General features: G+C 43.1%; 1 protein-coding gene across 14 annotated transcripts in view; it reads left to right on the forward strand.

Moving 5' to 3' along the window:
• The window catches only part of CADPS (calcium dependent secretion activator), a 220,084-nt gene that overhangs the window by 143,689 nt on the left and 61,650 nt on the right, over positions 1 to 14,745 (forward strand). For 5 of the 14 annotated variants that reach the window (XM_086619184.1, XM_086619181.1, XM_086619183.1 and 2 more), the window contains 5 exons: positions 4,777 to 4,878; positions 5,771 to 5,834; positions 6,626 to 6,749; positions 9,162 to 9,230; positions 10,099 to 10,116. In XM_086619184.1, coding sequence (XP_086475310.1) covers positions 4,777 to 4,878; positions 5,771 to 5,834; positions 6,626 to 6,749; positions 9,162 to 9,230; positions 10,099 to 10,116 — 377 coding nt within the window. The remainder of the gene's footprint in view (positions 1 to 4,776; positions 4,879 to 5,770; positions 5,835 to 6,625; positions 6,750 to 9,161; positions 9,231 to 10,098; positions 10,117 to 14,745) is intronic. The other 9 variants (XM_086619182.1, XM_086619187.1, XM_086619188.1 and 6 more) reach the window with 3 other exon arrangements.

Raw genomic sequence — 14,745 nt, forward strand, 5'->3', positions numbered from 1 at the left:
TGCCTACGTCCCCAGAGCCGGTCCCTGCGCAACCGGTGGGGACTTCGCACCAGCAAGTCTTCCTGCGAGGGATCCTTTGAAAGCCTATCCTGACACATGTCGTCCAAGGCACTAATCATCGATGTTTACTGTATAGCTCATATGTGCTGCACCTGGCAACCAGCAAGGGAGCTGAAGGCAGCACGTGTTTTATATTTGAGTTGTTACTTAAAAAATCAAATTATTTGCATCAGTTTTTGACATTGTTTTTTTTCCCTTGGCTCTGTATGCCAGGGCTCACAGTGCGTGCAAAGATCTGTTTGCTACGTGTAAGCAATATTTTCCCCAGTAAAAAAAAAAGTGTAGACAAGTTAAACATAAAAGGTGTAAAAGATGGTATGTCTTTTCGTTTATAAGCCGCCATGGTGTTTCATACAGGCTTATGTCAAAGAGATTAACCCACTGGAGCTATACTGTATATTTATAATTGCATACAAAAGCATGCTATTGCTTCCTATATTAGTCTTTGTTAAAAAATCATTTTGATATATTTGTTTTAGCAGCATAACTAGCCCTGGGGGCACCGGGTATAATTAGAAAAGGGCATGGGGGGAGGCGGGGCTTGTAGAATAAAGCAGTGGCCTTAGGATCACAGGTCCTAATTATAATTTGTAATTAACCCTGGAATTTGCACAAACCATCTAAGCTAAACAAGGGCTATCATTTTTGCTGTTTAATTTGCAACCCTTTTTTTTTTAATTTCACCACTGACTTTGATGCTGTTGTTGTTTTCATGGCTTAAAACTTAAAAACAAGGGAGGATTAGGAAAGCGGCATTTAAAACTTTTCATATGAAATATTTACAGTGGGAATTTACTAGTTTAGAGCCAACATAGTGAATCTGCAGCAGAAGGAGTGATCTGAAAGTTGTTTACTTATAATTAACATTTTCCTTATTTATTTTCCTCGCCTTTTTTGCCCTTCTGCTTCCCTCTCTGCCCACAACTTCTGCCTTACACCTCAAGTGTCCGTGAGCAGGAGCTACAGAGAATGGGATGAGATTGCATCTCCACACAGGTGGAGACATTTATGTTGTTTGTTGACCCGAATTGATAGACCCAAACCCGTTTTGTCCTTCTGAACGTTACCATGAACATACACAACTTTTTTTCACCCTTTTGCTCTCCTTCCCCATCACTGCTGCAGTGTAATAATGATTGCGTGTGAGAACATACTTTTTCTCCAGCTGCGTTTCAGCTAACCTTGCTGCAGAAATGCTGCTCACTGGAGGAGTCAGGGCTTCTGTCCATGAGACCAAATCACAAATATCAAAGTTGAGCTGGAGACCTTTGATGGAGACGAAATTGCCAATAGGCCTCAGAACGAGCTGGTGCGACTTGAGCTTCTCCTGCGGATTTTTTTCAGCCCCATCAGCCACGTACTGGAATTGTCTAGAGCACAGAAGTGAATCTTAAATTATGGCGATGCTAAACTAGATACCCTTTGTGTTCTTGCGAAAGGGAAAATAAATATGTTCCCTCAAAAAGATTACATTTTCAAAGTATATTTGACTTGAATATTTAATTAGGTTTCAAAATTATCGAGCTAATAAATTAAGCGCAAGGCTTTGGGTAGTGTTTTTCCAGTTCTATGTATATCCTGCATTTGTCACTAATTAATGAGTTCCTAATGCTTCAGCTTCTGGGAAGATGAGCAACAAAGATTAACATAACTAGTGAATCTGAAGATGTGCAGCTGGGTTATAGTATTTGAAATTTGACAAAAACATTGGAAGTATTATTATTTGTGACATGGCTCAAGATGGGGGATTGTGAGGAAAGCAAAGATGACAGAACTGGTGCTAACCACTGTGACAACAACTTGAAAAGCAGCCGACATGACATCTTTCCTATCGTGCTGCCGAAAATGTCAACTTTGTGAAGGACAGTGAGAAAATGGTTTGCCGAAAATTTGAAAGGTGGATTCAAGAGATGCTCATCATGTCAGATGCAATATAGTCCACAGCTGGGTGAGAAAGGGAGTCCTTGCCGTGGTGATGGCTCGCGGTTGGCAGGCCCTTCCAGACATCCGCGCTGCTCCAAAAATGGCTACAGCTGACCTGTAGATTGTCTTAAGTTTGCAGTAGCATGATACGCGAGAGCGGCGTGCATTTACACTGTGCGACAGGCCCTGCGTAGGGGGAGCGGTGGCCAGAGCCACTGAGTTCCATGTCCTCCTGTCTCACAAAGACCCCAAGAAAGGTGAAGACCAGGAAGTGACGACAGGCTAACATGCTCTAGCGGTCCTCAGCGGTTGAGTTGGCATCCCTTGGGGCGTTGTGACTTGCACGAGAGCCACATTGACCAGAGGTTCGCTCTCCATAGCCCATCCTTCGTCTTCGTGTGGGTCAGTGTTTTCAAAGCGATGCTTCCAGAGCTGGCACTGCCCAGCCAGATGTGACTGATGCTGTCACATCAGCCCGTTTCGGGTGTCCAATATGAGTAGTTAACGTGGTAAGCACTAAATAACTGGTTCTGGTAAAATCAAAGCCCTTTGAATACAGTGAGAAACAACTGCGATTCGTGTGAAAGGGTTGCGACCCAACTTGAGCTGTCAGATCCTGCCATTAAGTCTTGCCGGTTGAGGTTATTGACCCAGCAAAGGGTAACACAACTTTCAGACCATTTCCAGTCCATCAACAAATCACAGCCAGGGCAGGCGGCTTTTCCTACCTCGTTTGTCAGCGCTGATGCAATTAACCTAGTGACACTCTGAGAGCTGTTATGGGTACAGAGGGGGAACCGAATGCCAAAAGTCAAACGAGGGCTTCAACCCTGCCCCTTAATGTACGGCATTTATTGCGGTTTGCTTTGAGTTATCTGCTTTTCTGCTTGGGAGCAAACCAGGCGCTGAGGTGCACAGCATCACAAAAGGCATGAACGTCTCTGTCTGAATATTAAATATTTTATGGAACTTTGGAATAAAAATATATTAAGCGTGTTCAGACATTGATTTTTGCTCGATAGCTAATTTAGGTTTTTTTGTGGCTTGCTCATTTTTTCAAAATAACTAGTCCTAATTAGGTACTAATGAGACCAGATCCATACTTTCAAAACTGTTTATGAAACGTGTTCCCCAGCTGAAACATTTTATCCAAGTTTCAGCCTAAATCTTTTTTCTTTTTTTTTTCCTTAATACACAACTGAATTTGGCAAATAATCAAGTAAAGATTTCTGATTAAATGCTGTTTAAATTTAAATACATCTCGATATTCGAGTCTTTTTCTGTGTCCATGTTGTAAATTTTATTTAATGTATATTTAGCTTTAGAATTTTGCAGTAAATATCATGTAGGGTTTGCTAGTTCCTCTTCCAAAATGTTTTGACGGTTTATTCACCTGTGTTGGAATATCAGAGTTCATATTTATAATACTAAGAGCTTACTAAATGCAGGGTCAAGTAGAAGTGATCGTACAGATTTTATAGCTTTTAATATTTTATAGAGTTGGGGTGTTTTTTTTAAGTTTAGAGCCTTTGATTCTTTAAGAGGAAAATAAAGCCAACCAATTAACCCCTGACAGGAGGTTCATTAGAAGCTTTGTAATCCCTTGCCAAGTCTTTTGTATAGCCAAACCAGTCTAGTACGGCGGATTTATGCAGCTTAAGCTGAACACTAGAGGAGGCCTTTAAGTAAGAACATTTGTTCAATTTTAAGACGTCTTGCGTTACCTAAAGAGCGCCTGTGCCAGCGGAGTCGCCCAGGAGTGCACAAATCCGTAGACTTTGCTCGCCGGCAATGGGGAGCGGTGCTGTTGATTGTCCGCCTGGCCGATTCCTTTGGTGGATGGATTAGACTCGCTCTCTCCTCTCTCCCGGGATTCTGCCGCACAGCGTATTCCCCCATGTGGGTGTGGGGAGAAGGAGGGGATTGCCGCTTGCAGCTCTCAGATGGGTCGGCATTGGCCGAGGTATGGGGTGGAAGAGCGTGGGGACCACTGCATCGTCCAAGCCCGGGAGAGCTTCAGCGAGGTTCACCTGCTCACTGTGCTCTGTGAAAGACGAGAAATAGCCCAAGGCAGCAGGACCCGGGTGTCTCACAACGCACTCCTGTGCACTCCTGAAAGACGAGCGTGTCATAAATAGTCCAAGAAAATCTTTGAGAAATTGTATCAACGTGTTAATGTTGTATAAATCAAAATTAAATGACTGAAAAGGCATTGCATTTTCAAAGACAAAATGCATGTCATTGTCTAGGCACGTTTTTGCAGAATATGTTGAAGGTGGTTCACTTCCAGAAATCACTGTAGTGGGGTGATTCGGCAGTTATGAAGGAGTGCAGAATTTTATATTCTGTTTGTATATATGCCTGTTGTCAATATTCTTTTATACTGTGAATTGCTTTAAATTAGCAGCTGAATTTTTCTGCAGAAATTAAGTCCCTATTTTGCCAGCAATGAGCCCGATCCTGCAGTGAGAGCTGATGTTGCATTCCCTGTCATACACCTGTAGTTAAAAGGAGATTCTGCTTTTTCCAACTTCTCTATCATGGAAAAAATAAGGGAGGGGGAGATGTCCACATCTAGATTATCACTCTGAGAGAGAATATGTCTGTTTGTATTTATTTTTCATACCTCGGCAGTCGTGCAGCCGTGACCACCCGTGTCTCAGCGTGTCATATCCTCTGTCTCGGGGTCTCATAGTTGGTGATGTCCCTTTCCAAAAGGGCAGCGTGCTCTGGGGATGAGATACCAGGGAGGCGAGGTGGAGTCGGGAGTTATTCGTGGCATTTCTCCTCCAGGCCTGACGGGATAGGAACTGTGACCGTAGACGAGAAAGAACGTTTTGAAGAGATCAAGGAGCGGCTTCGTTTGCTTCTGGAGAATCAGATCACGCATTTTAGGTAAAGACAGAGAGCCCAGGCTGAGCACGAGAGGACTGATTTCCTCCCAGCTCTCTCCTAAAAGCAGCAAAGCCAAAACACAGGTTTTGAATGCATATGGGAATTTCGCCTAAGTGGCACAGACTTACACAGGGCAGTGAAGCTTGCACTGTAGCATGTTTGTAGCTGGAGAGAGATTTAAAATATACAGCCCTTAAAGGGTATTTCAAACCATCTTGTTCCCATAGGCATTGTAATGCAGTAATTTTTTCTAAAATATAGCAACAACAAAAAAAATCCCTTGTTTTTTTTCTCTGTTTCACTCTGCTCAGTTATTACCTGTTTGTTTTCCCTTCTCCCTAATATTCAGACAGGCAGGGCTTCCTGCAGGGATGTCACAGCATAGAAAGGATGGATGCTGCCCCCACAAAACGGGATGCATTGCCCCCTGCACCCCAGTGGGTCCTGGGTGGGTGGTGCGTGTTGGCCAGCAGATGGGCGATGTCCCCACCTGAGCCCCTTGGAGCTGCCGCTTGCCAGGGACTCTGCCTGGTTCAGACGGTTACCCACAGCCTGGTGCATCACCTGGAAGTAAATCTCCTTTCCAGAGGGTTTCTTTTTTTTCCATTTTTACAAGGAGCTGATATTTAACTCTCTCCTATGAAATCTAAAATCTCTCCAGGTGATGCCCAGATTTCATAAGCTGCTGAAACTATCAGCCTGTATTCTATTTTACTGCGTTGGTGTCCACACCATCAAACCCTTTTAGAAAGTTACCCTGTAAAGAGGCTGCTCATCCTAGGCAGAGGGAGCAGAGTGTTGCTCAGGCATATTTAGGAAAGCATCTTTATAGCACTGGAAGGGCTTGTCCCTATGCACCTGGTCTAATGTTAACATGATGTGGTTTTTCTAGGTACTGCTTTCCATTTGGCCGTCCGGAAGGTGCACTAAAAGCTACTCTGTCGCTGCTGGAAAGGGTAAGCATAAGAATAACAGTTAAAATAATAGTTAGAATAATAGCTAAAACTACCTGTGTTCATGTATCTTTCCATTCAGAAGAGCTTGCGGAACCGTTGGTTTTGCATAGGATGTCTAATTAGTCATAGCTAATATTGAAATGTGGGGTACTAGGTGGGGTTGTTGTCTCTCCTGCTTCAGCTGGGAGGCGGGTGTGTAGCCTGACCACTACAGCAGCACAGCCTGCATCTGTGTTAGTAGTTAAGGGTGGAGGATCTCGCTGGCAAGCGTTCTGTGCCGCAGACCCTTGTAAGCAATGCCTGGCTGCTGTCCGGTGAAATTCCCACCTCGAGGCAGGCTTATTCCACACCGGGCATAGGAAACCTCACTGTCATCCTCCCCGTCCCTATTTCTGCCTTCCTGCTGCTCCAGCATCCTTTTCACCTCTGCTAACCTGCAATATGGCCAAGCCCAGACCTAAACCCAAGTCAATCAACAGAGTGTCCGGGAAGGGCATCGCACTGCCTGGCACTGGGGAAGCTGTGATAGATCTTAATGTCATGCCCTAAAAAATCAGAAGCACGGATTTCCGGGCGTGCCATAGGGCAGAGATACAGAAGGGGAATAATACAGCAGGGGTAGGTCCCATGTCTCAAGCTGGCCAAGGTGACCTTGTAGTGGATCCTGCGTATTATACACATACCCCGAGAGCCGCGTGGTGCTGGTGTAGGAATGGATGTATGTGCTGGGCTTGAAGAAAAGCAGTTCTGTGTGCCTGATGCCACAACAAATCAGATTTTCTTGTGTCAAGGTTCTGATGAAAGACATAGTTACTCCAGTCCCTCAAGAGGAGGTAAAAACAGTCATCCGTAAATGCTTGGAGCAAGCAGCTCTAGTCAATTATACTCGACTATCAGAGTATGCCAAAATTGAAGGTAAGGCTCTTTCTTTGTGAAATTACCATTTTGTTATATTTCTAGGTGGCAACTGTGGCTGAGAGCTATTTAAAAGAAGCTCATTTGCTATTTATTCGCTTGTCAATAAAACTGATGTGATTCTGAATCATTTTTGTGGTGTTGGCTTCAGAAGCAGTTAAGAATGGAAGCTATGCAAAATGTTTCTTTTTCTGGAAAAGAAAGAAAACAGTTAAAGGAACTGTAGCTTTTTTTTTTTTTTTTTGATTGTTAGCGCATTTGGCCAGTGGTGTAGTATTCAGACTCATGTCGTGGTTTTAAAAAAACAAATTGAGAAATACTTGGGATGTCATCTTTGCAGCTGAAGGTATAGTGCAGCTAATTGCTTGTGACAGTGGAGTTCAGGAAACAAATGAAAAATAAGAAGCTGAAAAACTGTTTAATCTATGCTTAATCATTTGTAGCCAATTTAAAATGTCTTTTTTCTGGGAGTGTTTCATTGTCTTTGTAGTTTGCATAGCCATCATTGATCGGTGATCCCGTACTTGCATCAGATTTCTTTCTTGTCACTCTAAATTTGGCAGAGCTGATATTATTGACCTTTTAAGTTATGGGAGAATAATAACCAGTGACCAGAGACACACGTAGCCATCAAAAAGACATTTTAAAGCTTGCTAGAGGATATGTGTTAGCTGAAGCCCTATGATCCAGTCATTCTGTACATGTTACTCAGTTTACGTTGGTACCTTGTTGGCTGCTATTCACAACTTGAAACTCCTACTCAACTTTATCTGAGTTCCCAGTTGCTTAAACTTGTATGTTCCAGATGAATGGTATGTTCTGCTCTAGACTTTGGGTTTCTGTCATGTGTGATGTGAAGCTTTCCCCCAGCTGAGATTATCATTGTACCCCTCTAGGACACTATTGAGAGGAGAAAAAAAAAACAAACCCAAAACTCCCTCTGATTTGTCCTTAGTTCTTGTTTACATGAAAAATTGGGATATTATATGACAAATTGTCCAGGTTCTGTACATGACATGTCCTCTCTTTTTCCGTTTTTTTTTCTGTCTAACGATGCAAATTGTGTACCAGTGGTAATGAATTCATTGTTATGCATCCAGTGAGAAACACTTAAGAATTGGGCACTAAAAGGATGTTTATCAACTCTTGACTTGGTAATGAGTGACAAAAATAGAGAAGGAACGAAGGTTTCATAAGCACTGTATTATCAGGCAATTTATCGAAGTACTCAACTTCACAGGATATTTTAATTGGTGTATTCTTTAAAATGCAATGTTTAAATATACTTGACAAGGATGGAGAAGGACTGAGAATCAAAAGCAGCTTTTCTGTTGATGGATGCTTCTACCCAGGGCTGGTTCCCTTAGGTTCTCTGTGTAAATATCACTAACTCGTTGGTAAGATTTGCTCTCTTCTTTCAGATAAATCTATGCAAAAACAAACTTTATGATCTGTAAGTAAAAATGCATTCATTTCCAAAGTAGAACAGTTAGTGTGTACTTTTCCTTTTGTGCCTCAATTCTTCTTGGTTGTGTTAATTATCTGCCCTCTTTTTCGCACTGTGACTTTTAGGTCTGGGAATACTTTGAAGCAACAAACCTTTTTTTTTTTCCAGCTACCTTTTCAGAGAAATAGTTCATTCCACACTACCTGCTCTCTTCTGCTTTTCTCCTCCTTTATCCGTGATTGGCCACAGCCACTTTTTGATACTATCTCTATAAAAGTGGTTGTAACACCAATTTCCAAGCATGCTGGGATTGTTAATTTGAACAACCCAACATCCGCCAGCTGCATGCATCGGGTTTTCTCTCATGAGCATAGTCCACCACGTGTTCAAATACTTCCTTAGAAGAGCAAATAACAAATTTACGTTGGTGAGATGCGTTCCTGCGCGCCGTACATGGCTGTGAAATCTTGCTTTTGAAAGCTGACGTTTGAGTAGCCACGTGTTCAGGACAGTTTTGTCAGAGATGCAAAACCAGATAAGTGGCAGCAGTGCTTGAGGCTATGCTTATGAAGAAATACCTGTGAAAGCCTTAGATACTGAAGGCTGAAATCCTTAGTATCTCGGAGCCTTGAACCAGTGAAATTCTATTTCCCTCTACTCATGACGTTTTGATCATTATATTCTTGCAAACAGTTCAGAGCAACCCTCTGGAGTCATGGTCACAGCCTCTCTTGTGACTCATGGGCATGCTGAATGGTTAATCCAGTAGATCTCCAATTTAACTCTCCGTTTTTGTTTTTGTTTTTTTTTTTTTTCTTTCTTTCTTCCTTTTATCCTGTGTGTATCCCAAAATACTCTACGGCTACTTTCCTTTGAACCTAATATAAAGTTTTCCTCTGACCTATAGCCTATAACCTCTTTACCTCTGACCTAAGCCTCTTGCATGCCCAAATCCTCTTTTATAGGGAAAAAGAGAGAAATGTATGAGCATCCTGTCTTCTGCTTGGCCTCTCAAGTGATGGATTTAACCATTCGTGAGTACCTACCACCCTCCTCTCCATGCTGTCCTCACTCTTTCCGTTCTCATTACCTCAAGAAAGTCCAGATCCAAACCAAACTCACTCTCCTTGCTTCAAGTCTTTTAGCATTGGCTTGTCTGTTGCTTCTGTCTGTGAAACCCAGTGTGAGAAGTCCAGTCACTTTTTATCAGCCTAAACCAGGTTCGACAATTAACCCATCTGTTTGTGATAAACTCAGATCGTCTGTAAGTTTTTTCGGTTCCTCTTTATGTCCGTGACCTGAATGCATTTTTACTTTGCTTCTGTGTAACCCCAATTTGTGAAGTGCTTGTCACTGGTACACAATGGAAAGGTAGCAGCTACGTCGGGGAGCAGTGAGCTAGAGGTCAGATAAAGGACACTTGGAAAAAGCCGTCCCTTTGCCCGCGTATAAGATCCGTACCCGACCCTGTGTATAAGATCGTATGAGGCTGTCCTTTCTCTGTACGTCAGATCTTACGTGTCTCCCGTCCGTTAGCTCTCGAGCGGAAGGATGCGCTTTACTCGCTCTCCTCCTCCATTTTTTGACCGACTCCTTTGCGCCGAGCTCTGGCGGGGACATCCCAGCCCCGTTGTCACTTGGAGAGCCCCTCCGTGTCCTCAGAGCTCGCCCTCTCTGGTTTTCTATTTGTGCAGCATTTTCTTTCACCCCCGTGAAAGGAGCTTCTTTTGGTAACCCCGTGCTTTGGGGGGGCGGGGGGTGAGACGGGGCGACTTTTCTTCTTTTCAAATGTCATATATCACGCATAAGTGGGGGGCTGTGCGGTCCACTTGCTCATTAATCCTGCATATCTGTTCTTGTTTCTCTCTTTTCTCTCCTTGTTGCTTTCTCTCTTTCATATAGAGAATCAAAAGGACGCAGGTGAACAATTGTATATGCATTATAAATTGCTAGGACTGTTGAGTTATATTGATTTTGTTTTCTTTTTTTCATAGCTCCTTAAGATATGTACTCCTTCAGGCTGAAAACGGAGATGCATTAATACTTAAGGAGTTAATTTGTGCTGTCTACATAATCTCCTTTTCCTCCTCCCTTAGAATAGAGTGTAGATTAGAAATACCTTATAGCAATATAGTATCTTCTTAGGAGACAGTTTGAGAGGAGAGTCTAGCCTTTGTAAAGAGAAAGTTTCGTGTTTTCCAAAAGAACTGCCACTCATTTTGGGTCAAAAAATGTTGGTGATTTGGCCATTAATTTAACACACCTAACGAGCACATTTATAACTAAACTAACGTTCATTTTTGGTTTTCATATCTTCTGTTTTATGCCTTGATGGGAGGACTGGGTTTTTAGTTTTGGGGTTTTTTTTGTTGTTTTCTATTTTTTCGTTAATGTGTAACAAACAATCCGGTGGGACAGAAGTCTTGTTTGTCTCTCGTTTATGACCTGTGGTGACATGTAACAAGGCAAAGGCTCAGCTCAAGTGCCTGTCTCTTCAGAAGGGCTGGTGGAGCTCTGCAGCCCCTGTTCTCGTTTCTGTTGTATCCCAGAGTCCTAGTTTGAAAGTCCTTGAAACCTGAACTGTTCATTTCTTTTTGTGAGTAGATTGTTCTGTTTTGTGAAACAATCAAAACAAAAAAAAAAAAGAAAAAGAAAGAAGGATTGGGTTGATTTCAGCTCTGTTTGCAAAGGGAAATTGCTGTTAAGAAGCAGCACAAGAGGCTGGGCCAAGTTCTGCCCTGACATCTCCAGGCCTCGACAGCTCAAATTTGGCCCAGGATCTAGAGCAATGGCCTGACACTAAAATTAATTTTGAATAACCATAAATATTTAGAAAATGGAGAATAATTTTTCCCTACAGCTATGAGAGGTGCAAATAAACAAATAGCACATAGAGCAATCCCAGCTATGGCCATTGCCTGCAGCAGACTGAAGCGAGCGTGGGCTCTTGGGCATTGAGCGCGATAAACGCGCTGGGCACCGCGCTCACTGAAAATGGCTCGTCACGTGCTTACGGTTTAGAAAGTCAGAAGGACGTTTCTATGGCCCAGCTTGTTTAAAAATAAAACTGCTTCTTCTCGATGCTTGGAGCGAGTGAAAGGATGCAGGGAGTTGTGACTCTGCCACTTCAAGTCCACAAATCTCCCGTTGTCTTAAATGAAAAATTTTCAGGCAAGGTCAGCAGGACTCAACTTGAAACCAGTTCCTCAGCTTAAGTGGAGTCAAAAGTGACTGGGTTTTGGCCTGACTTTTTATTTGTTTTGCCAAAAGCAAGAATAAAAATAAGATAGTGGAAACAACTTATTCTTAAACACACAAATGCCACCCTTTGATGTCCTTTCTCCCAAAAAGCATGCAGTCTCTTGCCTGGCTTTAAAAATATTGATATAAAATAGAACATTAAACAGAACATTACGCTAAAACAATTAAAGATGAATGACTTGTTTTAATTATTAATCAGACAAAAGTACTAACACTCAGATTAATAAGTGCAACCTTTTAATAAGCATTCGTCTGCTTATTTATGTAAGTTGGGAATCCATCATTCCTTTAGAAAAGAAGAACTTCTCCGTCCCTTAAGCACAGGATTTGTGAAACGTGCTGCACTGTGTTGGAGTGCCCTGGCACTGAGGGATCCCTTGAATACAAATGCCACTTTGCACTGCTGGAGTTGGGTACAGGCAGCTTGAGAGCTGGTGCCAGCCAAGGCGATAGTTGTCAGTTTGGCAATTGGTTGTGTTTAGTGTAAGAATTTGGGTTTTTTGAGTTTTCAGACCGAGTATTTCTCATATTGTGATTTGCTTTTGGTCTCTGTAAAGAGAAGCTTCTCATGGTACTGCTGACTTGATGCACAGAGATGAGAAGTGGAGGAGACGCAGGGATGATGGAGGCAGGTCTCCAGAGCAAGGAGGCACGGACTGCGAGTGAAAAGCAACTGGAGAGCAGAGGGACCCACTGAAGTCCTGTCGCTCTGTCACCAAGGGAAATCAGCTACTCTCGGGCTATCCAAAAATGTCAGGTTTTCGCTTGTGCCCATCCCCTGCCCATGGAAGCAGGACTCCGGAGGCACGGCATCACTGGCATGTGCCTGTCCTCCCCAGATCTCTCCCTCACGGCCAGGCTGACGGGGAAGGGAAGCCTGACTTCCCTTGAAAACACACCTGAGGCTGGCGCCGGGGTGGGTGCAAAGCCGAAACCCGGTCAGTGCGGGAGTCAGTGCTGCCCGTGGAGCGGTGAGAGGCAGCTGTGGTGCCCGGGAAGAGGCAGACATCTCTCAGGTGCCTGTGTCAGTCTGGGGATCCGTGTGCACCCGCAGGAGAAGGACCAAGCGTGGCCGCTCTGGCTGCATCAGCCTCAGCTCAGCTCGTCAGCCTCGGCCGTGGATCATCTTGCCTGTAGTGCTTGGCCTGGCAGGCGTGGAAAGCGTCCTCAGCCGAGGAAGCGGGTGCAGAAGAGGTTGGTTTTGGACTAGCGCAGTGCAGCAGGCTGTTCAGAAGCAGTAGTATTTTCCCAGGCGTTCGTACTGGCCCTTGTCACAGTCCCCATGCTTACTTTACATCACTTGCCTTCCCTGTTTCTGGATCTCAGCCTGGGAAGCTCTGCGCACGTATCCGTAACCCTTAGCAAGTGTGCTGAAATACTCGGGGCTGAGCTGCCTGTGGATGGATGAACCTGGTCTGAGATAAGGAGAAGTCCTGTGAGATTTGTCAGCCCAGCCACTGCTAGGCAATCACTGCCACCGTTTGCGATAAACCACAAAGCTTCAAAAGAAAATAAAATTACGTTCCCCAAATAAATACAGGTGCGAAATGTATGAAAACATCAGCCTTTGTATGTGGGAGTGGAGTCTGAAGTCATTAATAAATCATACGCTTTAACTCAGGCATTCACTACAACCTGTGCTGCTGAGCTGCTGCTTTATTTGTTTCATTCCTTGAAATGGCATTCAATTGTGTTTAACGAAGAATCGTTATGCAGCTTTCCAGATTTCCTTTCGCCCTTTCAAAGGCAGTGTTTAAAGCAGTATCAAAGTTATCACAAGAGCTTCAAAAATCACAAAGATCTGCACTGTGCCATTATCTTTCTACAAGTCTCTTACCAACTGCAGAGCAACTGGCTGCCTGAGGCATGAGATATAATTCAGATATGCAAAAATTCCTCACTAGGCTGAATAATCATCAGAAAGTCAGGAGATCAGTTCTCTTTTCAGTATGTTGAGTTTTGAGAGCTGAATTAGAGTGTCTTTCTGAGTTGGAAAGAAAAACATTTCTGTGAATTTTTCTTACTTTTAAGATAACACATCTTATTTTGAAAGAAAAATCGGTATCATCACTGAAATCCCTTTCAGATACATGCAAATTCATTTCATGAATATAATAAAAGGCTGCTTTGCCTCGTCCTCAGGCTAAGTTCATTATTCTTTATAGTTATCTTGAGAACAGCAGCTCTTTTTATCATTTTCATGATTGGCTCACAAATGAACACACACATAACACTTAAATACTAAAGCCTTTGGCAGGGCTCGTATATTTTTAATTATTGCAAAGAAACCATTGACTCAGTGGCTATGCTTTTAAAAAATACGAAAAGTCAACAATACTATTCTCCTATTGCAAGTGTAATTCTCACTGTTGCTGATGTGTTAGTAGCCCATCTAGCAGAAATCATGATACTGAGTGAGAAATATGGAGTTTGAAAATCTTCCGGTCTGTAAATGAATACATAAAACGCAATGAATTGTATGCAATATACGTAACCGAAGTAGCATAAATTTTTAAATATACCTGTTATTGCAGGCTGAAGCTTATTGTAAGCACAATCCCAGATTTTGCCAAGTAACTTGAATTTCTGCAAGTATTTTATTTGCAAGTATCATGCAGAAGTGTAAAAACCTTTGGCAGAAGTTTGTCCAGGAAAGCACTGTGTCAGGTTGTTAGTAAGGAGAAACCTCCTCCTGCCTCAGATTTCAGTGATGGTGATGTTTAAATCTTATCCATTTGACACAGGTGAGCAATGAATACAAAAGCATTTCTGATGCTAAATTGGCTGTGGCGAGGGATTAGAGAGGAAAAGGACAGGGAAGGAAGAAAAGCCAAAGTGAAACAAAACCTGCCACACACGCTGCAGCTGATCGCTGGCAAGTGCCATAAAACCCATCCAGCGTTACGCATCTCCCTCGCTCTGAGCAGGAGCCGAGGCCCCCGATGAAAGGGACTCCACATGTCATCTCCGAGACCTGGACCCAGAGAATCATGTAAACTCCAGTGCCCTATGGGGCATTGCAGTCATGGCCCGATTTGTATTTAAGTTTACGGATGAAATAAATCACTTTCCTTAGCCAGACCTTAATCTTTTAAATTTTCTTGCAATAAAGAGGCAACAAAGAAAAAGGTAGGTCAGGGCTCACGCAGTGTCCAGTGTCCCCAGGAAGAACCCTCTCCTCTCCTTCCGCTCCAGGCAGTTTTGCAGCCATCATGCAAGAGCCTTGGATTTGGGTCTGAAAAATTTAAATGAACAAAAGAGCTGAATATTTTTGCAGATTGGGCCAGA

Source organism: Tauraco erythrolophus, chromosome 12 (genome assembly GCF_009769465.1).
Source record: "Tauraco erythrolophus isolate bTauEry1 chromosome 12, bTauEry1.pri, whole genome shotgun sequence".
NCBI lineage: Eukaryota > Metazoa > Chordata > Aves > Musophagiformes > Musophagidae > Tauraco > Tauraco erythrolophus.